At 53.3% G+C, this 24,625-nt stretch overlaps 2 protein-coding genes across 13 annotated transcripts in view; both read right to left on the bottom strand.

The window, feature by feature from the left end:
* Positions 1-3,518: 3,518 nt before the first annotated feature.
* KLHL35 (kelch like family member 35) lies at positions 3,519-15,186 on the bottom strand. Its single transcript, XM_045483989.1, has 7 exons — positions 14,233-15,186; positions 10,463-11,344; positions 9,114-9,298; positions 7,326-7,444; positions 6,473-6,661; positions 4,931-5,119; positions 3,519-4,067 (listed from the first exon to the last, which is right to left on the bottom strand). Exons 1-7 carry the CDS (start codon positions 14,772-14,774, stop codon positions 3,879-3,881), a joined length of 2,295 nt encoding a protein of 764 aa, XP_045339945.1. The 5' UTR covers positions 14,775-15,186; the 3' UTR covers positions 3,519-3,878.
* A 2,019-nt stretch (positions 15,187-17,205) lies between these two features.
* The window catches only part of GDPD5 (glycerophosphodiester phosphodiesterase domain containing 5), an 87,563-nt gene continuing 80,143 nt past the window's right edge, over positions 17,206-24,625 (bottom strand). For 6 of the 12 annotated variants that reach the window (XM_045483977.1, XM_045483978.1, XM_045483979.1 and 3 more), the window contains 4 exons: positions 23,779-23,861; positions 23,215-23,229; positions 20,878-20,990; positions 17,919-18,188 (listed from right to left, as the gene is read on the bottom strand). In XM_045483977.1, the coding sequence (XP_045339933.1) occupies positions 18,037-18,188; positions 20,878-20,990; positions 23,215-23,229; positions 23,779-23,861 (363 nt within the window). In that variant the 3' untranslated portion in view covers positions 17,919-18,036. Of the gene's footprint in view, positions 18,189-20,877; positions 20,991-23,214; positions 23,230-23,778; positions 23,862-24,625 lie in introns of all 12 variants that reach the window. The other 6 variants (XM_045483983.1, XM_045483984.1, XM_045483985.1 and 3 more) reach the window with 4 other exon arrangements.

The raw sequence follows: 24,625 nt of genomic DNA, 5'->3' as shown, positions 1-24,625 counted from the left end.
CTAAGAAAGAATAACAGTCATAAAATACTAAGTCTTACAAATAGTTAGAACTTTTAAAAAACGAAACTCAAAAACTAAATCTGGGTCCAGTGGCTTCTGATGGTATACAAAAAGTTAAGTCTGTTCTCAGCTGGGGAGAGGATGGCAAACCCATTTACCTAAGGAGTCATACTCAGGACTCCTGGTCTGGCTTCCTCCTGGGCAGTAACAGTCCCATTCAGCAGGCAGCCTGGGGTGGGGGGCGGGGCACAAAAAGCAGTGGGCTAGGAGCCAGGGAGGCCCTCTGTATATGGTCTTGGTCTAACCTGCAGTCCTAGAAAATTAGGACACTAGTGTAAAATCTTTTGCTTGTATTCTGGTGAGCCTGACTCACCAGGGAGATGAACCACGTCTCCCCTCATCCAACTGGGAGCCCCTAAGGGCAGAGACAGTATCGCATCAGGCTGGGGTTTCCCATGGTGGAAATGATGCACAATAGTCCCCCCCCCCCCCCCTCCGCTTATCCATGGTTTCACTTTCTGCGATTTCAGTTACCCAAGACCAGCTGTATTCTGGAAGCAGATGATTCTCCTTCTGATTTAGGTCGATAGTAGCCTAATGCTGCATCATAATGTCTGTGTCATTCACTTCACTTCATCTCATCCTGTAGGCATTTTATCATCTCACATCATCACAAGACAGGTAAGTTAGTACAAAAAGCCTACATTCACACAACTTTTGTTATAGTGTATTATAATCTTATACTTTATTAGTTAATTTTAAATCTATTGTGCCTAATTTATAAATTAAACTTTATCATAGGTATGTATGTATAGGAAAAACATAGCATACATAGAGTTTGGTACCAACTGTGGTTTTAGGCATCTGCTGGGGAACTTGGGATATATCCCCCCACAGATAAGGGGGAACTATTGTATCTTCCACTTCTAAACAACTCCTGTGCTACACTCAACACTGTTTTAGCAGAGCCTGGGCAAGGTTGCATAGAGAGAGCACGCTTTATAGATGGCTGGACCCAGGGTGGAATCCTGCCTCTGTCACCACTCACCAGACCAGTGACATTAGTAGATAAATCACTTCATAACTCTGAGTCTCTCTTTCCTGATTGGTAAGGGAGAAAATAGTACTACCTTACAGGTGTTATGATATAGAAATCCAGGAAACTTTGTATAGTGTACTGAGTGGGAGGCCTTGTTCCAAGCATTGGGGGATACAGAGGTAAAGCTGACACTTTTCCTGCCTCAAGAAGCATTCTGTGGGTATGTCAAGGGAGACTAGAGATGTCACATACATAGGCCTGGCTATATGCCTGGTGATAAAAAAGAGGGGCCGATAAGGAAGGGGCATAAGGAGAGTGATCAGCTCTGGAATGGAGGGTATCAGATCTGCCCAGGCAGAGAGGGCAGGAAAGGGCATTGCGCTTGCACAGGAGAGCACTGGGGGCATGAAGGGTCATTGTTGGGGAAATGGGGCGGTCTGCTTGGCATACAGGAACTGCCCAGCCCAGGTGAGGTGCCCATGTCAAGATCTTACCTTTTCCACTCAGACTTCTGCCTGGGTGGGCAAGCAGTATAGCACCTTTTTTGCTTTGTTCTGGGTATTATCTGTGGGGTAGGGACCAGCAGGCTCTGAGAGGCTGGGCCTCCACTCTCCTCCCCTCCCCTCTGCCATTATCAGCTGTGTCCAGATGGTCACAGGCTTCCTAATCTGGGATAATCAGAGGGTAGCAGCTCAGTTGGAACCCAGGGCTTTGTGATGGGCCGGTCCCAGCTGGAGAGACCCCACAGATAGGGCCCTGGGGCTTTGGAAGATGGGGAGGGGAATGGGGCTGGCCCTGTGCCGGAAGGGATGCAAAGAGCAGATGATAGCTCTTCAAAAGGCAATCTAAGTGCACAAGAGAGGGAGCCCCAGATGGGGCCTGGCCAGCTCCTCTGGGCCTCAGAAACACAGGCATAGGACCAGAACCACTGGGTCTCTGCCTCACAGAATATGTGACATCTTTTGTCTCCTGTCTGTGCTCTGAGTTCATCCTTCCCCCTCCAGCAGTTTTATTTTGCTGCCCATAGAGCCCCAGGCCACCCAGGTGCTTATGATGGTACAAGGAGCTTGTGCCCTCTGTTGACATTGGGGAACTCGGAAGTCCAGGTGTGGAGCTGGGCTGGCTGGGTTCTCAGGCTGGGGCCCTGGTGCCTGCCACCCTGAGCCTGCGGTTTGCGGTGAGCTTGGCCTCAGAGCTGCTCAGGGTCCCATAATGGTTTTTGTTCTGTTTCTGTTGCGTTTGTGAGTTGGGGCACCCCACCTCGGCCCTAGCATCTAACAGTGAGCCTTATTTGTTATCCTTTTTAGAGCTTTATCCCAGAGTCTGAACCCTAAAGCTGAAGCTTCTCCCTTCCTCTTGGTTTTATAATTCTGTTTCTGATCCTCAGACATGTTTACTTACTTCTAAGCCTAAGCCTCTGTCTTTATTTTATTTTACATTTATTTGTTTACTTGTTTATTTATTGTCAAGTTAGCTAACATACAGTGTAATCTTGGCTTCAGGAGTAGATTCCCATGATTCATCACTTACATACAACACCCAGCGCTCATCCCAACAAGTACCCTCCTCAGTGCCCATCACCCATTTTCCCCACCCTCAATGCCCATCACCCATTTTTCCAACCCCCCACCCCCATCAACCCTGTTTGTTCTCTGTATTTAAGAGTCTCTTACGGTTTGCCTCCCTCTCTTCTTTATCTTATTTTTCCTTCCCTTCCCCTATAATCACCTGTTAAGTTTCTCAAATTCCACATGTGAGTGAAATCATGGTATCTGTCTTTCTCTGACTGATTTCACTTAGCATAAAACCATCCAGTTCCATCCACATTGTTGCAAATGGTAGTATTCCACTGTATATATATACATCTTCTTTATCCATTCATCAGTTGGTGGACATTTGGGCTTTTTCTGTAATTTGGCTATTGTTGATAGCGCTATTAAACATTGGGGTACATGTGCCCCTACGAATCAGCATTCCTGTATCCTTTGGATAAATTCCTAGCAGTGCTACTGCTGGGTCTTAGGGTAATTATTCTATTTTTAATTTTTTGAAGAGCTTCCACAGTGTTTTCCAGGATAGCTGCACCAGTTTGCATTCCCACCAACAATTAAGCCTCTGTCTTTTTAGTTGTCTGGCATTTATCTGTCATTGCTAAGTGTTTGAATTGGAGAAGGTAGTTTAGAAAGAGAGAACCATCCTGACCAGAACTGCTTCATGGATTCCTGAAGCTTCATGAAATCTTGAGTCATGGACTCTGCCACTTACTAAGTGTATGATCTTGGGTGATTCTCATCTTTTTAAGGCAGTTCCTTCTCTGTAAAATACAAATATTAATAACTAGCTTATTAAAAGTTTCAAAAATGCCAATAATCTCAAATGTAAAGACAGTGATTACCTTTGGGATAGATGTGGGAAGGAATGGGTTTAGGAATGGAGGTGCCTACAAAGGCATTTGTAAAGATCTGTTTCTTAAGCTAGATGGTGGAAACACAGACATTTACTTTATTATAATTCTTAAGCTGTATAAAAATATATTCTTTTTATGCATGAAATGTTTCATAATTTTTTTAATATGTCCATACTGCCATCATGAAGGTGGATATATGAAGGTGCTTTGTAAAGAGTCAAATCAGGGAGTAGATGTTGGGCATTACTTCTCCAGGCAAAGCAGGCTTGAGCTGGAACACAGACCCAACCTTTGAAGGTTTTATTTCTATGAGAAGGGAGGGCGGCAATAAGTTAAGGGGCTATTTACATGGAGGAGCCATGAGGGGAGCAGTGGTGAACCCAAGTTCTCCTTCCTTTCTCTGTTTCCTGGCTCAGGCTGTTCAAGTCTGTGTCACCTGCTCAGGCTCTGAATGATGGTGATGCAACCATGGGAGCTGGTACAGCGCTGTAGGGATGGCTGGGCCTCCACCTGCCCACTGCTGGGATCAAAGGTGAAGACCTTGTCGGTGCTCTCCCCAAGATCATCCCGCCCACCAAGGATGTGGACCTTCCCATCACACGCAGTCACGCCACAGCTCTCCTGGGTGGACAAACAGAAAGATAATCAGCTATGGGGTCCAGCCTGGAGCTCCCTCTGTCCCTAGCTGGCCAGGCCAGACAGTAAAACCCCGGTCCACAGAATATGAGCAGGCAGTCTAGATGGCAGGAAGGCAGGGACTGGATGAATCGGAGTTCAAGCTCTGGCTTGACCCTTACTAAGGGTTGCCTTAACAGTTAATGGGGTTAAGCAATTAAAACGTTTTACATAGTTCCAGGAAGATAGTAAGAACTCCAATCACAACCACCACGACCGCTCTAGGATCTCAGACTCAGGCCAGAAATCTCAGGCTTTTAGAAGCATTGAAGGTCAGAACTGGCAGGGACCAGCAATCCAACCACATCCCTATGTAGTATCTTTGGAGTTTCAGGGAAGGGGACAGGAGATGGGGGAGACAAGGAATGCAGGGGCCAGAACATCTAGGGCCTGGGCCTCCCTCCTCTAATATTACTAGGGCAGGGGAACTTACCAAGTCCCTTCACCCTGATCTCCCCACAATAGGCTACCAGCTGGTGGCCTTGAGAACAGAAGAGACTGCAGAGTCATTTAGACTAAGACCCCCATTCAAGGCTAAAGCACTTGGGACTAAGGTTCCATACTCTGCCTTAATATGGCCTAACTGGTGGCCTTGGATGAGGCCTCAACCTCTCTAAGGCTGGTCTCCTCATCTGTGGAACACGTGGCTGATTATCATAACGAGGACAAAGCTAAGGAATTATATATAACTGCCTAGCATGGAGTCAGAGATAAGACTCCCAAACTCTGAGATTCACATCCTTAGACATGGCACCTTGTTCTCCTGATTGCCACCAGTACCAAGGCTGTGCCCAGGAGCATCTACTTACCACAGGGCTCGGGAGGACAGCTGCCTCCCCCCAGACATCTGTGCCAGGGTCATAAGTGAAGATTTTGCTCATGAGGCCTCCAACCACATAGATGGTGCCCTCAAGGGAGACAGCCTCGAGACAGCACTGTGAGAAGGGTGCCGGTGATCGCAGGCTCCACCGGTCCTCCTCAGGGTCAAAGCACTGCACCTGAGGGGCAGGAGGAGGGGCTGTGGTGAAGCTTCACCCCCCAACTGCCCTGCTACCCACATCCTCCCATCTCCCCGGCTGGGGGGACTCATTCGACACATTTACCTGTGTCCACCAGGCCTGAGCTAGCATCTGCAAGAATAGAGGAGACCCCCTGTCCCTGCCCTCAAGTGTGCTGAGTCGGGTTCCACATTCTAGCCCCAGCTCTGGACCCCTCCCTTTGTCCAAAGCCTCCTCATCCTTCAAGGTCTGGGAAAGGTCTGTGTCCCAGAAGATGGAAGTACCATCTTCATTAGTGCTAGAGAAGGTCTCAGAGAGCAGGCCCCCCAAATAGAGATGCATTTCTTGTTGCATACATTGTCAACCCTCTTCCCTGCTCTTGGTGCTCTGAGCTCATGAGAAGATTCCAGCTGGGCTGTCTTGTAGTCCCCATTCCTACAGCTACCCACAGGCTTCCCAGCCCCACCAGTGTTTACAACGCCTTCCACAATTTCTGAGGGCTTATCCTACCTCTGTGTTCACCTTTACTCCGTTTCCTCAATTGTTTCCTTGGAGACCCCTGGAATGGCCTATAATACATCAGTGCTGCACAAAAGGGTATTAAAGGGCAGTTCCCCCAGCCAGCCCCAGGTGTGTGTGTGTGGGGGGGGGGGGAATGGGGTCAGAATAAGGAGGGGTGAGGGATCCTAGTTTTTGAAAGATTCAGGTCCCAGGACCACAGACTTGTGAGGCCATCAGGAGAGGGAGGAATTTACTATCAAGAATAATTTTTATTCACAGCTTAAATGTTCAACAACTGAAAATTTGGTTGATAGACTGGTTCACCCACCCAGAGAACTATTGAAATGATGGCTGTGAAGAGTTTGTAAGCATGTGGAAAGTTGCTTACATTTAGATGAGAATAAAAAGAATGCAAAATTTTACTAAGGGTAAACACAAAACTAAAACACAAAAGATTCAGAAGAAGCTTGGAAGGCAATGTACCAAAATATTAATAGTAGTTATCCTTTGGTGGTGGGGTCATGGGTGATATTTTTCTGTTTCTCTGTTTCCTAAATTTTCAGTACTGCATGGTGGTAGTTGTTTAAATGGAGGAAAAACATTTTAAGTAATCCCATCCTTGCCCTCACTTAATTTTTAAAATGTATGAAACCCCTATGGCACCAGGTAAAATATTCACGTCAGACTCACCGTGTGACCTTGGTGTCATCTATCTCTCTGAACTCAGTTCCTTGCCTGCAACCAGGAGGTCACTCCTCAGGGTTGTTGAGAGTGAGAAAATGGACGAGGACATGAAGGTGCCAGTTCTACGCCTGGCACACAGCAGACCTCTAATGCCCTGTCTGTGCCCACCTTGTTGGTGCTGACACCGTCCTGCCCGGCGCCCCCGATCACGTAGATCCTGCCGGCGCAGGCCACCACTGCAGCTGAGCTCACAGCCTCTGGGAGAGGTGTTGCCGCCGCCCAGGTGTTGGAGAAGGGGTCATAGCGTTCTACGCTGCGCAGGCGCCGAAGGCCATCAAAGCCGCCCACCGCGAACAGCTGCGGGTGAGGACAGGCAAGGATGAGGTGTGGCGGCGACTTCCAGCGGGAGTCAGAGCCATGTGTGTGCCAGTCCCACGGGCTCCACTCTGTGCAGAGAAACTTTCTCCAGACCTAGATCACGTGCATCTCGGCACTGCCAGTGCCTGGGTGGCCTCCATCCACTTACCAAACCTCCCTGAACATGTTTCCTCTGTTAACTGGGGATAATGATATCGGTCTCTGGGGTGGGTATTAAATCTGTCTGTAAAATATCTGGCACCAGGCTGATGCTTAATAATAATAGCTAGTAATTTATTGAGAGTTTATCAGCTCACTTCAGTGGTCCTAAGAAGTACTTCTATTTTCTGAGTTTGGGATGTAGCTTATAGAGATAATAAGCAAATTTTTTTTTTTTTTTTTTTTTTTTTTTTTAAGTGGCAGAGTCAAAATTCAAACTAGTCTGTTTGGCCCAGAGCCCACACCTTTGACCCCTGACCACTAGACTGTACTATTATGGTGATTGGTATTAGCACTAGCATTATTTTTAACTTCAGGCAAGTAGCTTTGCTTTTTGGTGCCTAAGATCCCTTCTTTCAAAGACAGTGTCTTAGAGGGCCTTCCCCCAGTAATTCCATTGATCTGTACCTTGGTTCACAGGGCAGCAGCTGCTGGGTGTGCCTACCTGCCCCTGCATGACTGCCATCTTATGCCTCCACCTGCCCTTGAGCAGCGAGGCCACCTTGATCCAGGTGTGCAGAGGGGAGCTAAACATCCACACGTCATGGCTGTTGATGTGGCCTCCTAGGGAAAGAGAAGCAGCTGTTGACCCCAGGCCCTCTTGCTAACCCCAGCACCCCTCAAGACCCAGAAATAAGGGCCCCCAGATGCAAAGGAAGTGTTAAGCAGGAAAGACTCCTCCCACTGTGCTGGTGTGAGGCTCTAGGCCTGTCACCTGGACAGTGTGCTTTGATTGAATGGTGGGAAGGTGTGAGTTAGGACAAGGGGCAGGAGTTTTGAGGAGAGAGGCCTGAAAGACTCAGGGAGAAGAAGCTGATCTTCACTGGGTGCCTTATGGTGGTATGCCAGGCTCTGTGCTCAGGGAAGCAAAGTGGGGGGCACTTAGAACTCAACTAGATATAAGAGTGCAAAGCATGCCCAAGACAAGCATCAGGAAGGTGATGGGGGCAAAGGGAAAGCAGAGCCACCTGCTCTGGAATGGGTAAAGGTAGAGAGTGACCTAGGAACCCTGCCTCATTTCTGCCTTTACCTTCACAATTTCATGTCTGTTATCCTTCCATGAGGTGTTAGGGTTACTGTACCCAGTTTACAGATAGGAAACTCAGATGCGGCTTAGAAACCAAGAATGCACCGCTGAAGACCACATATGGCCTTTCACTCCAGATCAGTGACCAGATCCAGAACTTCTAGTCCCTGAAGCTGGGCACTGGTATGGCCTATGAGGCCAGGCCCTGGAATGCAGGCTGTGGACCCTCCTTCCCCATTCCTCCTGGGGTTACTGACCAGGGACTCACCTGTCAGGAGCACCCTTCCCAGGGACAACCCTGACTGCATCCCTTAGCCTGAGCCCATGACTCAAGCCCCAACTCTGTTTTATAGCTCTTGCTTCTGTGTATTCCCAGCAGAGGCCCAGCAACATGTGGTTGCTCACAGGCCATCAGGAGCCTTAGAGAAGTTATCCACTAATAAAGTGTGGCCTGGATTGTCCCTGAGGCCTTTCTGGTTCATTCTTCTCCTTATCCTTCCTAGACACCCATAGCTCCCTACCACAGTGCAGTCTGCCTAGACCTGGAATCAAAGCTTCCCTGACCTGACTTGACTCCCTTTCCTGCCTCATCCACAATACTTCCCTTCTTCTCCCAGATGCACTCAATCTGCACTTTGGAGACCTGAGTACCTGGGGTTCCTTTCTGCACATTCCTGTCCTATGCTGTTCCCTGCAGATTTTCAAGATCCAGCTGAAAAGTCTGGTGGTAAAGTGAAGTGTCTCTGTCTTCAGTGCCTCTCCAGGGCACCCGTGGGGAGGCAGGGACTATTTTATTTAAGTCTCTGGGGCCTGAATCTCAGGGAGGGCACAATCCATTGGTATCAAAACAATCTGTGTTCTTCCTAGATTTGCCATTTTTGAGATAATGGGAAAATTCTTAACCTCTCTGTGAAATGGGGCTGGAGGGGAAATTGAGTAATGTAAGCTGCCCAGCATAATATCCTGCATGTGGTCTGCTAAATAGAAGTGATTAATAGTACTACAAACTGAAGTGGACTTTGGTGAATAAAGGTTGGAATCACACTGGTGATGGGCTCTGGAGGACTACATACCACTTCAGCCAATAACCACAGGTCATCAAGAATATCCCACCCCCATTTCACAACTGAAGATTAAAACAAGGGACCTGCACGAGAGAGGCAAAGAGCCAATCCTGTGGGGCTCCCGCTGCGGACCTGCCCTCACCGGAAACATAGATGTCATTGCGCAGAGCACAGGCGGCGAACTCTGAGCGCATGTATCCTGGGAGGCTGGGCAGTGGGGTCCAGCGCCGGCTCTCTGGATGGTAGGCATCAGTGAAGGGCAGCTTCAGGAGCCCCTTGCGGTCACAACCGCCGATGACCACGATCACTTCAGCTAGGTCCATGAATCTGGCATGGTGATAAGCGCAATGCCTGTTACCCCGCACACAACTTTTGGCCCTCCTCACCCTCCCGATGACCAGACTGTACTGACTTGCTGCGCTTCCATGCCTTTTTGTCCTCCAGTCCCGTGCTGGACTCTGACACCTCCAACCTCCTTTCCAGCTCTTGATGGGAAGAGCGTCACACTAATCCTTAACCCCAATCTACTGACCTCTGAATTACAGAGAAAGAATCTTTACAGAGCCCTTGCCTAGAAAAGTCACCTTGTTTAATAATCCTTATGATAGTTTATTAGGCAGGGATTACTACTCCTTTGGCAGAGGAGGAAACTGAGGCTCACAGACTTTGGCTTGCCAGAAGTCATGGAGCCAGTAAGTGAGAGGGCTGTAATGCAAGCCCAGGTTGGGTGCCACTAACTCATTCTCTTCACCCTTTTCTGCCCTTCATCCCTAATGAAGACTGCCTAATTCTGCTGCCTCCCTCCTACTGTAATCATCTCCTAAACCCATTCCCTAATTACTAATGCCATCACCCTTTCAGAAAAGCATTCTTCCCTTCCACTAACCAACCCCTCAGGCTTTTGACCATACCAGAATTCCCAAGCCAAGCTACCGGCTTCGTACCTAATTCCTTTGACAAATATTGAGCATCTTCTTTGTACCAGGCCCTGAGCTTAGTGTTGGGAGACACAGTGTGGGAAGACAGAGGCGTCCTGTCTTCTATCCTTGGGAGGGTGACAGACAATCTTGGACTACTCCATGCAGTCTCCTGGTTTGGCCCTAAGCCTGTCATTTTTTTCCAGGACCTGCCTATTTATAGCCTTTACTAAACTGAGCTCTCGGAGGTAAATGCTATTTCCAATTATTCCCAAGTCCCAGGCACCCAGTACAGTTCCCTGAACGCAGGGAAGCACTCAGAATTATGGATGGATGGATGGATGGATGGGCAAGGCAAAGGATATGTGTAAGGTGTGAGATCTCCACCCCTCCCTCACTGGATCCTGAACTCAAGGGCAGCATTCCCAGTACCAAGTCCATGAAATGTGTGCCGAATGCATGACCGCATCTCATTCCGGAAGCACGATTAAGTGACTGGATTAAAGGATGCCACAGGGATGAGTGAAGAACCGGGGATGCGGAAGGGTGGAAGGCAAGGGAATGGGGGCCGTACCTCCGCGGCCGGGCCCGCAGCGCACCAGCTTCGGGGCCGAGGATGAAGCAGGCGCGGGCCTCGAGCAGCAGCGGGCGGCACTCGCGGTTGGTCTGCAGCAGCTCGTCGGCCTCCACCTTCTCCAGGAAGTAGGCGGGCGCCAGCAGGGGCAGCCGCACGTGCTCCAGCAGGCGCCTCAGCTGCCCGCGGCGGGCCGGCGCGTCGTGGCGCACCCAGCGCATGGCCGCCTCGAACACAGCCTCCTCGCGTGCCACGCCCAGCGCCGGGTCGGCCAGCAGCGCCGCCACCTCGTCGGGCGCCAGCTCCAGGAAGTCGTTGTGGCGCGCCACTTCGACGAAGGCCTGGCGCAGCACGCGGCCGCAGCGCTCGGCCAGCGAGGCGAGCGAGAAGGCGGCGGCCACGCGACGCAGCGCCAGGCTGTTGGCGGCGCGCAGGCGACCCTCGAGGAAGCTGGCGCAGGCCTCGCGCAGGCCCGCCACGCCCAGCCGCTCGGCGAGCGCCAGCACGGCGGCCGCCTCGTCCTCAGCGCGCAGCCGCACGCCCGCCCCGTACACGTAGTCAAGCACCACGGCCAGAGCCGCCGCCGCCACGCCCGGCCCCGCGCCCGGCGCTTCCGAGGCCACGGGCGCCACGGGCACTACGGCCAGGCCGCGCTCCGGCTGCCCCGCGGCGAACAGGCTGCGGAAGTAGGCGCTGCCCGCGCTGAGTGCCGCGCGGTGGCACGGGAAGTCTCGGCCACCGGCGCGCAGCACCACGTCGGTGAAGGTGCCGCTCAGTCGGTACGCATTGAGGGTCTGCAGAAGGCGCTGCGCGTGGCAAGACCCAGCGCACGGCCCTTGGGACCTGTGCTCCGACTCCTCCGGCACCGGGCCCTCCAGCATCCTGCCAGGTAAAGAGCACAAACGGCGTCAGAAATCCACCGGGTTGGGCCTGGCGAGAGGGCCGGAGGCCCCTCGTCCGTTCATCCTTGGTTCCTTGTCTGGTTTGCTCACACAGGTGTGCATGAATGTAACGCGTGTGCTGTCATTTATCCAGCTGCTCATCATTCCATTCCTCCACCCAGAGCCCTAATGGCTACAGTGATCTAGTCCTTGCCTACCTGAAGGGCTAGGCCCTGCCTCGGCTGTATTACCTCTCCCTTGCTTACCCACTTAAGCCATTTTACTCTTTCTCTTCTTCAAACTCGTTAAGCTTTTTCTTTTTTTAATGTTTATTTTTGAGAGAGAGCGAGCAGGGGAGGAGCAGAGAGAGAGAGAGGGGAACAGAGGATCTAAAGCGGGCTCTGTGCTGACAGCGGTGAGCCCGATGTGGGGCCTGAACTCATAAACTGTGAGAGCATGACCTGGGCAGAAGTCAGACGCTCAACCGACTGAGCCACCCAGGCACCACTAAACTTTTTCTTAATAACAGCAGGAGACAGATGGTAAGCTCTCAAATGGGATAATTGGAGGAGAGTCTAATAAGGGAACGGTTTACAAACACATCGTGTTTAGGGCCTCTCACAAGGGGTGAAGCAGTGCCACGTGGCTGCCAACAGCAGGGAGTCTTTAACTCTCCAAGGTCTGGAACAGGACGGCTGGGAGGTTACTGGAACGTGCACAAAATATCTGTGTGTGTTTTGGGGGGGGGGTCCCCTGACAGGAGCTGTAGAAGGGATTCAGACTGCCCCACAGAGACCCAGTGTGGTGTAGGGACGTATAACTCTGCTCCCACTTGTCACCTCATCCTGTCTCCTGATTTCCTGTGGGTGCTCCACACTGACTAAACCCTGGTTTTTCTTTTTCTTTGTTTTAGAGAGAGAACACACATGAATGGGGCGGAGGGGGAGAGAGAGAGAGAGGGAGAGGGACAGAATCTTAGCAGGCTCCATGCTCAGCACAGAGCCTGACTTGGGGCTCCATCCCATGACCCTGGGACCATGACCTGAGCCGAAATCAAGAGTCAGATGCTCAACCAACTGAGCCACCCAAGTGTCCCCAAGCCTTGATTTTTCTATTTAATATCCACGTTTCCCCCATCAGTACAGGATCTGGCCCGTGGTAGGTCCTCAATTAATACCTATTTAAGATTGAGCGAATGTATTAAGCTAGCATGTATTTAGAGCCTTTTCTGTGACAGGCAGTGAGCAAGATAGTCATAGACCCTGCCCTCCTGGATCTCACAGCTTGGTGGGGGTCCCACGGGGGAGTGTGGGAGCCGATAGCCAACTAAACCCAGTTGGAGGGGAGTCAGGGAAGGTGTTCCTGAGGAGGGGTGTGCAGACTGAGAAGCATAGGTGGACTTAGCCAGGGGAAGGGAAGGCAATGCAGGGAGCTTGTCACCATTTAGAGAAGAACTTTTGCTAAGGCCCAGAGAGAAAGAGTGCAGGAGGCTAGAGCCCCGCTGAGAGGGTAGTTGGCCCTCTCTCTAGTGAGGTCTCTCTGCGTTTTCAAGAAGCACAGTGGGGAAATGGAGCTAGCTCTAAGGACTGATCTGGGTTCTAACCCTGCCCCTGTCACTGAGTCTCTGTGTGAGCTGTACAAGTCACTCCCCTTCAGTTTCTTCCTCTGAAGAAGGATTGTTGTGACTTTGGGACTCTCAAGTGGAATTTGAAAAGTGCTAGGTACATAGTACAAACTCAGCTAACATTTCTTTACATGTTTTTACACGAGAGGAAGGAAGCGCACCAGGTGTGTTAGTTGCTTTTATGTACATAATTTCATTTGATCCTCACAGCCCTGAACGTTTCTTTAGATGCCCCTGCCCTTCTTTGAGTCTGTCATAAGGAAGCAAAAGCACACAGGGAATCCGCCTTTCAGTGGTTGCTGTGAGGATGAAAAGAAAGGTGTTCGTGAAAGCACTCTAGAGACTGAAGGGCGGTACTGGGCTGGCTGCGATTTGGCCATTATGAACATACAGTCTCCGCTTGCACACCTCCAGGGACTGGGAGCTCACTGCATGAGGTTGCATTGCCCTGGAGGTCAGATCTTGCCCAGTGTTAGTCTGGCTTTCATTGCTCATGCTCCGGTCATCCTTGGCGCTGGATCGTCCTGTCTCAGGCTGACAGAAATGTGCTCCCTGGTGGGCAGCATCCCAGGAAGTTAACTATGCCCAAGTAGAGGGGCTGGGCGCTGAACCCACCTGGCTCCCGACTCTGTATGCCTAGCTGCGCAGCCACACTTGCCAGGGTTAGGGGATGTTCTAAGGAGCAGCCCAGGATCAGCAGAGGGAGGTGAGAGAGGTCAGCAGAGCACGCGGCCCCCATTCCATTCTCTGCCGGCTGTTTGCTAAGAAAGCAGCCACCTCCTGAGCTGAGATCCAAGAGGGCAGGCCTCCTCAGGGTAAAGAGGGGCTTGTCCCTGCAGCACAGGGGCTGCTTGGCAGGGCAGGGAGGGAGTCTTCTCCTGGAAGTGCACCAATACTTTTTCACTTTCTCATTCGTTCTAACTGCTGTCTAGTGCACTGGGCACTGTGGTCATGCTGGGACATCAGACTCAGTTTCCACCCTGGAGATTCCCAGTCTGGGGGCCGGAGGACACCCGGTTGCAACATGGAAGGTAGGGATTCCCAGGGAGGACCCTGCTGGGCATTCTCCCATCCCAGCTAAGAATCTAGGCACCTCCAGCCGAGGGTCCTGATGCAAACTGGGGAATCCAGCCTCTAGAAGTTGACATGCTACCCTGTTTCTTGTTCACATCCACAGCCACTCACACAAATACACATTCAGACTTGTAGACACCACACAGCCTTGCCGTGTGAGGGTCTAAGTCCCGGATGTACCTGGAACTTACCTGGCCATGCCCTCACCCAGGTGCTCTGTGGCTGCTGCGCTGGCACTGACCACTCCTCTCTGTCCTGCTGCCGCACCCCTGGCAGTCCCGGCTCCAATGTCCTTGCGGCTCTGCCTGGACTCCCGCTCCGGCTCAGCTACAGGAGGACAAAGGGGCTGGACGCCAGGGGGGAGGGGAGAGGAGAGGGGGAGGAGGGGAGGAGGGGACGCTGGGCTTTTGTTCCATTCCTGGACCAGCACTGGGAGGGACGGGGGGAAGGAAGGAGGCGGGAGTAAGTGTGGCATTGACTGTGCATACATCTCAGGGAATGTTGTACCTGGGTTGGGGGTGATCTGGCACTGGTTGTACCCCTGAATAAATGCATGGATGTGAAGGTGTAGGGGAGATTGCCCTAGGGAGTTGGGGTGTAATCGGGTGGTTGTGAGTGTACAGGTGTTCCAGGGTCCCTGTGAGTGTGGGAGTGCATGGGGACCTGGTGACTGTGTAGCACCGGTGTGGGTGTGATTGTATAGCTGTAGGTGTGACTGAGAATGTGACTGCATAGCTTAGAGGTCTCCCGTTTCCCTCCTGCTTCTGTGTGGCTCTGCTTTATCTGTGTTCCTATTTGACAGCAGACTTTGTCTTATAGGACTGCATGTGTCTGGTTGTCTGCCTGGTGTGTCCCTCTTAGTGTCCATCTCTAAGTGGTTGTTTCTGTGTTTTACATGGGTCTGTCTGTAAAGGACAGGAAGCTGTGCCTCGTGGACTGTGTGTGTCCTATATCTGTGGCACGGTATGAGTTGAGGTAGTTTTCAGCAATGTACCTGCCTCGGAGGGGACCCAGTGAGGTGGGGCGTGGTGGTACTGAGCAGGCCTGGTTGGCATGGACAAGAGGAGGCAGCTTTGGGCTGGCCTGGCCTCCTGGACCCCGAGAAGGCAACCCCATAGGCTGGTCCCAAATCGTTTGCTGCCTCCACAAAGGACCGCAGGGCCTAGTGTTTGAGAGGCAGGTGAGGAGATTTGCCTTCATGGAAGAGGTCAGCAACTGGGAGGAGGTTGCTTTGACAAGAACCCGGATAGGCCCAGGGCACTTGGGGTCTGGTCCTGGAACTGCTGTGACTTGCCATGCAGCCTGGGGCAGACTCCTGCTCATCCCTTGGCCCAGCTCTTCATCTTGGCAGTAGGGATGCTCACAGTTCCTGCTCTGCCACTCTTACTGGGTTGCTGTGACACTCAAGAGGGGGTCTGTAAGTGAAAGCTGCATGCCATGTGGAGTCAGTGAGGCCTGGGGCTGAGTTTGTGGAAGGAGCTGGGATGGCAGGGGTCACTATGATGCTGGCCAAGTAGGTGTCCTGGGGGCAGAGTCTATTCCCAGAACCCCATGCCAGGGAATGGTCTATCTCCCTTCCCCCCAAGAAAGGAGTATGTGTTGCAATGTGTCATAGGTTATGAGAGATTCTTTTTTTAAGTTTATTTATTTATTTTGAGAGAGAGAACATGAGCAGGGGGTAGGGGCAGAGAGAGAGAGAGAGAAAGAGAGAGAGGAGAAAGAATCTCAAGCAGATTCTTGACGTGGGGCTTGACGTGGGACTCGATCCCACATCTCTTAGATGGTGACCTGAGCCGAAACCAAGAGTCGGACACTTAACTGATTGAGCCACTCAGGTGCCCCTTGGTCACTTTTTGTCTGTACTTGGGAAGGATGGCCCTGGAGCAAGCTCACCCAGGGGAGGCTGTGCCCCTGAGGTCCAAGGGAAGGAGTGGGACGGGGAGGGACCCAGTCTCCGGTTTCCCTGTGAACAAGGCAGTCAGTCTGTCCTCCACAGACCAGGGGAGGGTGTGGGGATGGCATCAGGAAGGTTGGGTTCTCAGTAATTTTTCAGTTAAGGGGCAGGAGCCAGCATTGACCACAGGCTGCAGGTTCAGCTGAGGGTGGAGACAGGACTGGCCCTCTGCCCACCTAGGGAATGGTCTCCATGCTCCCTCTGCTTTGGGGGATGAGGGGAGGCAGCTGGACTGCCTGTGCACTGGGGAGGTGGGTACAGTGTAGGGCCCTGGTGAGGGATGCTGACTAGCTGTCCCACTCTGAACTCCCAGCCCCCTCTACCTGCTCCTGAAGACTTTGGGAGGTCTCAAGTTGCCCAAGTGTGGCCATGAACCTGGGACATCCTGGCCAGGGGCACTGGCTGGACAGGAAAGGGCTGGAATGAAAGGTCAAATCCACTTTCCTGGGTGGGCCTGCCAGAGGCTGGAGAGGTTACTGGGGCATTTTGTGTAGAGCAGTGCAGCCCATCCCTGGCCTGGCTGTTCAGGATTTCTCTTATATGTTGTGCCCAGGGAAAGGTGGGAGCTGACCTCTGTCCCTGAAAGGGATGCACTTGGTATATGTTCAGTAGGAGGGAAGGAGTGTGAATCCCCTCACAGTTCCCAGAGGGTGGTCCTAGAGGTTACTGTGGGGAGCACAGTCTGGATTTCAGAATTTGGGAGGGGTTTCTTTTCCTTTCTTCCAAGAAGGTACCAGAATTGCTTAGACCCCAATAATTCTATCCAGAAGAGGTACATCCCTTGGCTCCTAGAGGCACCTCCATATGGCTGTGAGGGGACCTGCTAGTTCCACCACCCAGCCCTGCACTGGACCCAGGAGGTCTCCCCATCTGCCTTGCCATTCCTGGCTGGTTATGGAAGGCGCGCACGCATAGGCTCTGGGGCCAGAGCTTGGGCAGGATTCTGCCTCTGCCCATTCTAAGCTATGTGGCTTTGGATGGTCACTTTATCTCTCCAAGACCATCTCCCCACCACAGTATGGGGATGCTGGTCCCCAACCCCAGGGTTATTAAGGAACCCCTGGTGTCATGGTGGTACTGGGTAGGGGCCCAAGTACCCTGCCACTCTTCTACTCCTTTCTGAAAATGCTTCCTCCTTTGGCCAAAAACTGAATCCCAAACCCAGCAAGTTCTCTCCCCGTCCTCCCACAGACCATTGAGAGACAGCACGTGTCAGGATGGCAGCTTTAATCATATTGGCCAAGGCCGTCAGGCTTGCTCTGCTGTAGGCCTCCTTGGCCATGCCTAGGACATTCTTCCTAGGTGGCCAATGCCCTGTGGCCACTGATGTGGAAACCTGAGGTTGTATCAGTCTGCAGATCTCTTGGGCCTCTGTGCCACTCTGCCCTAGAAGTCTGTTGGACACGAGGGCGAGGGATAAAGCAGCCTTAGGCCTATTCTCCTGGCCATCTCCAGCTGTTCCTGGGGACGTGGCTCAGTCCCTCTCCTGAGGCAGGGCCAGTGGTGGTAGGAGGCTGGTCAGGGAGGAGTGTCTCCACCACAGCAGGCTTTCTTCTTGGGCTGAACCTCCTTGTGCTTTGAGACTGATGTGAAGAACAGCTGCTGGGGGCAGAGGCCCAGCCCAGGCCCTCAAGGCAGGAGACACCGAAGAAGTCGGCTACCTCAGCATAGAAGGGAGGATGGACACACGTGGACATCCACATCCTCAACTGCCACACGGCCCAGCAGCGAGCCATCAGAGCTTCCAGATCAGGATGCAAGGGAAGGCCTCCGGGGGAGGACCAGGCCCTGGGCCCCAGACTTCCCAGAAGGGGCCCCAGGCCAGCAGGGGCCTCTGCGAGGCTGGAGTTCTGACCTGGCTGGGCCTCAGGAGAGAGGGGAGTCCCCTTCAAGGGGGGCCATGGCTGACGGGGGCCGGAGCCAACGAGGAGGCCGCGGAGCCAGCTCCCAGAGCACTCCAGGTCCAGACATGCTTCTGCCCGCTCTCTTGGGTCCCCTGGTCTCCACGTACAGGTACAGGCTGGGACAAACAGGTCTTTGGCTAACGCCCACTCCGGTCTGTGAGAGTCTTGGTGCGGCTGCCACTCCCTCGGTTGTCCTTAGGGGTGGGAGCGCTGTTGGCATACGTGTCATAGCTGTTGTCTGAACATACAGAGAGCTCATCGGAAACCTCCATGCCATCGCTGATCTCTGCTGGGCCAGAGGGAGGCAGAACGTGAGTAGGGAGAAGAGAGTTCAGTGAGGATGGCTAGCAGATGAGGGGGAAGGGTAACTCGCAACACACAGCTCCTGTTCAGGCACTTGGAGGCTGATGAAATCACTGGGTTCAGGTTTGCTATTGAGGTTGGTATTCAAGGCCCTCCTTGGACTCTGCAAACACTCTGGCCACACCCCATTCACCTCTCCCCTGGAACTCTACCTCCCAGCCACAGAAAACCATCTGCACCCTCCTGGGCTTGGTGCTCATGTGTTTACTCAGGGCCTTTGCACGCACTGGTCCCTCTCTTGGGAGTGACTTCCCCATCGGTACTTTATTTCTTAAAATATGGCTCAATTTTTCTCATCTCTGTTATTATGGTTCCCTAAAAGCCTTCCCTGAGCCCGCCAAGCTGGGATGGGGCCTCCTCATGTCCACCTTAGCCCCTGCTTCCTCCTGCCCCATCGCATCCTGTACTGTCACTATCTGTGACCCCCACCAACTGGAGTACTTCAAGCACAGGGGTGAGGTCTGGGTGCATCTGTGTCCCTACTGCCTGGCACAGCACCGAACATAGAGCAGAGGCTCAGGAAGTGTCTGCTGAGTGGAGCTGAGCCCACCCTGAGGGGACTCAGGGTGCCTTGGTGAGGTTGAGGGTCTCTGGAAAGGACCTCTCAACCCGGAGTGGGCAGGGTGGCCTGAGGGCTGTGGCTGGCTGCCTCAGAGTCTGTATCCAAAGGTGCTCAATGAATGGCCTTTGGCACTGAAGGAGAGGTGGGGGCCTGCATGGGCAGAATCTTCCAGGCCTAGAGGCTCTCCATTCACTCCACCCGCCCCTTCTGATTTCCCTGGGCCAGGCTGTAGGAGCCTGGGGACCCTGGGTGCCTTTGGCCCTTACAGGAGCTCCCCAGTGTGGCTAGAGGGCTGAGAACCACCAGGAGAGGCCCTCCAACCCAGCCTTGGTGCTCAGAGAAGGCTCCCAGGAGAGGGCGGTCTTTTGAGCCAAGGGAGGAGGAATGTAAGTATCCCATAGGCAAGAATCTGTAAATCCTAAGCACCTAAAACAGTGCCTGGCAATTATCTGTTGAAGGAATGAATAAATAAAGGGGAGAGTGAATGAATGGATGTTCACACAATCCTAGGAACCAGCTCCCAAACCGGTCACCCCCACTGGGGTATTGTTCATTCAGGCCGTGTTTACCAAGCACACTGCTGGGTCATGCATGGTGCTAACCCCACAAGCACCCTGTGAGGGGCAGGAGGTGCCAGTCCGTTTTATACAGGAAGGGTCTGGTGCCAATGTGCTCTGGTTCACACTCTAGTTGGGGACAGAGCTGGGATTTGAACCCCAGTCCATCTGGCTCCTAAATATCCCTCAAATCTCTCCTCTCCTCCGTGTTCCCATGCCTAATCTCTCACCTGAATTTTTGGCTTCCTCATCTCCACCTTCCCGAACCTCTCTAGTTCACCCTCCATGCTTGTTAGAGGTGGAATTGTGCTCTGCCCCCCCAATTCGTATGTTGAAAGTTCTAGCCCCCAGTACTTCATGATGTGACTTCATTTGAAAATAAGGTTGTTGCAGATGTTAGTTAAGATGAAGTCATCAAGGTGGGCCCTAGTCCAATATGCCTGGTGTCCTTAGGAAGAGATGAAATTTGTACACAGAGATGCATACTGGGAGAACCACGTAAACACAGATATGACCACCTGCAAGTCAAGGAGAGGGGCCTGGACCAGATCCTTCGCCCACAGTCCTCAGAGTGAATCAACCTTGCCAACACCTTGATTTTGGACTTCTGGCCTCCAGAACCGAGACCATAAATTTCTATTGTTTACACCACCAGTTTGGGGTGCTTTGTTACAGCCCTCCTGTAACAGGGACAGATCTGCCTGTGACCATACTCTGCTTTCAAACTGAAGCGCAAGCTCCTGACCACACACTCGAGGCCCAAGTGCGCCCCTCAGTGCCACCTCAGGGTAAGTGAACCTGAGCACCGCCCCCCCCCCCCCCCCGCCACACCATATGGAATGATAATTCTTGGTACCCCAGTAAGCCATGCCCCCTCACTACCTCTGAACATATGCTGTTCCTGCCTGAATACCCTTCCTTCCTTCTCCTTGGTCAGTCCTCACCTCAAACCCAGACCCCTCCTACTCATCTTTCCCATTCCCACTAGGTCACCTCCTTGCAAAGTGGGCCCCAAGACCCTCACTGTCCCAGAGAGCTCTGACCACTCTTCTCTGCACCCCACTCTGGCTCAGCACACCTGTTGGAGCTCTAGTGACACCCAAGTTTCTATGTATTTGTTCTTACGGCTGCCTCCTCCATCAGACTGGGAATGCCATCGATGGGCTGGCAGCAAGCAGAAGGGAAAAAGTCAATATCTGTGGTGTATAAACCAGGCAAAGGAGGGTAAGCCTTAAAAGCAGACTCCCCCACCCCCACACTTTTGTCCTTTGTCCACCACCCATGGGGCTGACTGCCCCAGGGCTTGGAGTGGATGACAGCATGCGGAGGGGTACGTGTTTCTGTATGTGTACGTGAAGCTGGGTGGGTACATGTATGTCCGTGCTGTGTTCCTGGCTGTACGTGCTGTGGGTGAATGTGTGTACACATACTCGAGTACATGCGTGGGGTGGAGGTAACTGAGCCCACCGCCCGTCTCAACCTGCAGGGCTGCACACCTGAGAAGATGAGCTTCTCCTTCATGATGCTGACATCCCGGCTGGTCCGGCGCACCGCAGCGCTCAGCATGATCTGCTCGGGGTTGTAGCTCCGTATGCCACCCAGGCGCCACCTGCAGAGACGGCCCCATGGGCACAGGTCCTTCCCCACCCTTCCTTGGAGCGAGGATCCTGCCCAATTCCAGAACCTGTCTGGATTGGGCCTGAGAGGCCAGCAGGACTCTTGTCTGACTAGAGATGGGGAAACTGAGGCCCAGAGAAGGGCTTGCGTCAGAGTCCCCTGACTCAGCCAGGGCTCTCCTGCCTCTCTCTTGTCCCCGGAACCCTAGGTCAGCCCTCCTTGCCCAGGAAGATAGTTTGTTTGGGGTTGGTGAGTTCTGTTTTGGGTGCTTGCAGTTGCACGCTGACTTCTGGGGTAAATTGGGGTGGGGGAGCTTAGCAGACCTGACTCTGATGAGCCATCTGTGGGGTACACACCAATCTCAGGGAGTCCTGGCTGATGTGTCGTCCAGCTCCACCATCAGGACCAGGCTGAGTGAAGCCAGTGGGGACACCCCGGAGTGGAAGTGAAAGAGGGGAGGGAGTGAGGGGAGGAGCTGTGAAGACAAGTGGGGAGCTTATCTTCACAGGTTCAGAGACAAGGGTGTCAGTGACTCAGGTCTGTTCCAACAACCCTAGGAGAGTGACCTGTTTCCTCACGGTGAGGCACAGGCTAGATACAGCATTAATCCCTCTGACAGCTGAGGCAGGGATGAGGTGGGGGATAAAATTAAGCCAATGGGCAAGAGGTGGGGCTGTACGGGGCGTGCAGGGGCCAGGAAGAGCTGGGGAACTCGGGCTCCTGTACCTAGCCCACAGCAGTTTTTGCTATTGCAGTACCTCTGAACCAGCCCCAAATCTCTGGTCTCTGAACTTATGACTTGTCCTGCAAACTAGACAGAAAGATTGACTGAACCCCTACCCCCATTCCCACGAAGAGAAGCAGGGATCAGCTTGGAAACAAGAACCCAACCCCTCGGACATTGAGCCCTGTGGGGGTGGTGCGGGCAGCCCGGACTCCATGAGAAATCAGTTGTTTCCAGATGGGGTCAGCACAGCAGAAATGGACAGACAGATGGACAGGCAGATGGGTGAATGAAAAGAACAGACAGACAAGGGGGAAGCAGGAAGCAGAGGGGAAGGCAGCCTGTGCTCTGGCTGGGCTGGCTGCCCTACATGTCCTTGAGGGCAGCGATAGGTCTCTTATCTGCCACTGTGTCCCTGGCACCAACCTCAATGTCTGCTGTGTGGCAGGTGCCCATAGTATTGGTTCAGTGAGTGAATGGAGGAAGGGGGCCCGCAGGGAATGATATTCTCCCTCAGGGTCTCCTCTTCCATCAGTCCTCTGCTGACCCCCAGGAAGACAGTGACACGACCCTGGCTGGACATGTCCATCCCAGCACCTAGGCCACCTTGGCTGGCCCCCACCCAGCACACCGGGGCTCCAAGAGCGAAGGCCTGGCTCCCCGCTGCAGGCCCAGCACAGCACCAGCACATGCGGATGTCTGCTGGCTGCAAATGAAGGACCAGGTACATGTCCCTTTGCTGCACTCAGCCCCTCAGCCCCTCAGCCAGGGAGGGTCCTCTGGAAGCTGGTTAGTGAGGCTGTATAAAGCAGGAGGGCCCAAGGCACTTAGCTAAGGTGAGGGCTTGGACCCCAGGACCTAGGACTCCTGTTGGAAATTAACATCGAACCCAGGAGGAAAGTGTCAGGCCAGGGTCTCTGCAGCCAGGCACATCTAGGACAGGAAGCTCAACCACTGTGGGGTACCCCCAGGGGAAAGGAGGGAGGCTGTGTGTATAAGGGGGGGGGCAGGAGTCACAAAATGAGAGACACAGAGAAAGATAAACAGAGGCAAAGCCAAAAGTGGGAAGGGGGGAACAGAACTTGGTAGGGTAGTGGCGAAGGCCCCTGCGAGTGCTAGAGTTGGTGGCAGGGGAGGGACAGCCAGGCACAGCCCCTCCCCCGAGGGAGCCGCTTTGGTGCTAAGAGAGGCCAGGTCAGCAAACCTGCAGGGAAGCATGGGTTCCCATCCACAGAGACAGCAAGGAGGAACAAAGGGCAGAGGGACACACATGGCAAGATGGGGAGAGAAGGGAGGATTGTGGGGGAGAGAAGGAGGGCAGGGGACAGCAGGAGGCTTCAGGCGAGGGGAGGTGTCTGGGAGGGTGACCCGTGAGGGACCCTGACCCAGGCACCGGCTCAGTGCACGGCAGGTTTTCAGAGGGAACTGGAGAAGGGAATGGCAAGGAAGAGGGAGAAAGAGGGACAGGAGAGGAAGACCACACCAGAATTACCTGATCAAGTGATAGCTGTGAGATGCCAGAGTGCAGCAGAGAGGGGGGTGGGGAGAGAGAGGAGGGACATGCGCCGGATCAGAGCGGTGTGTGACAGAGAGAGAACGTCAGTCAGGAATAGAACGGCCAGTTGTTGTCTGTGGCTGGTTTGGGGCCCCTGCCTGGCCCTAAACCCTCCCCCAGACCAACCCCACTTCCCCACTGCAGCCACCAGCTCAGCTGCTACCCTGACAGGCAGGAGGTCTCCAGCACGGCACACCTGAGTGCCGGTGACAACCCAGGCCCCGGGGAACAGGTCAGGACACAAGCCAAAGTCCACATAGCAAATCATGTCAGAGCTTGGTTGGCTATGGGCTCCTAGCCGGGTACCTGTTCCCGAAGCCACTCAGCTCTGGCTGAGGAGGACGGGCTGCAGGCCACTGGGCAGTCCTCCTCCTACCCTGAACACACTGCCTGGTCAGGGCTTCTCCTGGCCCAGGACTTGGGGAGGTTTGACTGGCTGAGGTGGGGGCTCGCCTGCTGTGGGGCAGGGAAGGCTGTGGAAGGGCGTCCAAGCCTACTCACTTCTGGAGCACGAAGATGCCAATGATGAGGCTGAAGGAGACCAGGTCTGCAGTGACCCACATGAGACAGTACTCGTCCGGGGGCTGTGGACAGATGGCCAGTGGCCAGTTTTCAGTCCTGGCCAGTCCATACTGGGGCCCCAGACCGAGGGTCCATATGGGCAGGGGGACCCACGTCACTATCAGGGATGGGCTGGGAGTATCCAGAGGGGGCTTCGGGGCTTGAGATGATATTTTGTAGGAGTAGGCTCTGAACACTGTAAGCCTGTGTGTGTGTGTGTGTGTAGTATAAAAAAGATCTGTGTGGGGTGTCTGGTGGCTCAGTCATTAAGCATCTGACTTCGGCTCAGGTCATGATCTCACAGTTTGTGAGTTTGAATCCCACATCAGGTGAGCACGAACCCCACTTCGGTGAGCCCCACTTCTCTCTCTGCCCCTCACTCACTTGTACCCCTCCCCTCTTTCTCACTCAAAAAAAAAAAATCTGTGTGATGTTCAGGGTAGAGGTGGCATTTGTGAATAAGCCTGGTGGGTTTGTGTGCTTAAGGGGGGCTCCAAGCAGAAGCTGAGTAACAAAAGACAAATAGCTGAATGTGGGGGTGTAAGTGACTAGTACGTATGCAGGGGTGTGTGTGGCATCTGTGCAGGTGTGAGATTACGTGTGTCACTGTAGGGTGTTGAGTGAAGGCCTGCCCGCTCCCGGGGCCAGGGAGGGCAAAGCCTCCAGTGTAGCCAGGCCTTGATGTCAGGTGAGCTGTGGAGGAGGGACGGGGCCTGGACAAAGGAGCACTTCTTGCTGCCGGTCAGCTGCTGTCGCCTGAACCTCCGAGTGTGCGCACTGCTGGTTC

The sequence above is a fragment of the Leopardus geoffroyi genome, chromosome D1, assembly GCF_018350155.1.
Source record: "Leopardus geoffroyi isolate Oge1 chromosome D1, O.geoffroyi_Oge1_pat1.0, whole genome shotgun sequence".
NCBI lineage: Eukaryota > Metazoa > Chordata > Mammalia > Carnivora > Felidae > Leopardus > Leopardus geoffroyi.
This window is presented reverse-complemented; position numbering and strand designations above follow the sequence as displayed.

Excerpts from the sequence above, each read along its gene's own strand:
- KLHL35 (XM_045483989.1), bottom strand. The coding sequence starts at position 14,774 with ATGCAGTCACATTCTCAGTCACACCTACAGCTATACAATCACACCCAC. Across the intron at positions 11,345-14,232 it reads CTGGGTGAGGGCATGGCCAG|GATGCTGGAGGGCCCGGTGC; the intron begins GTAAGTTCCAGG and ends TTTACCTGGCAG. Across the intron at positions 7,445-9,113 it reads CAATGACATCTATGTTTCCG|GAGGCCACATCAACAGCCAT; the intron begins GTGAGGGCAGGT and ends CTCTTTCCCTAG.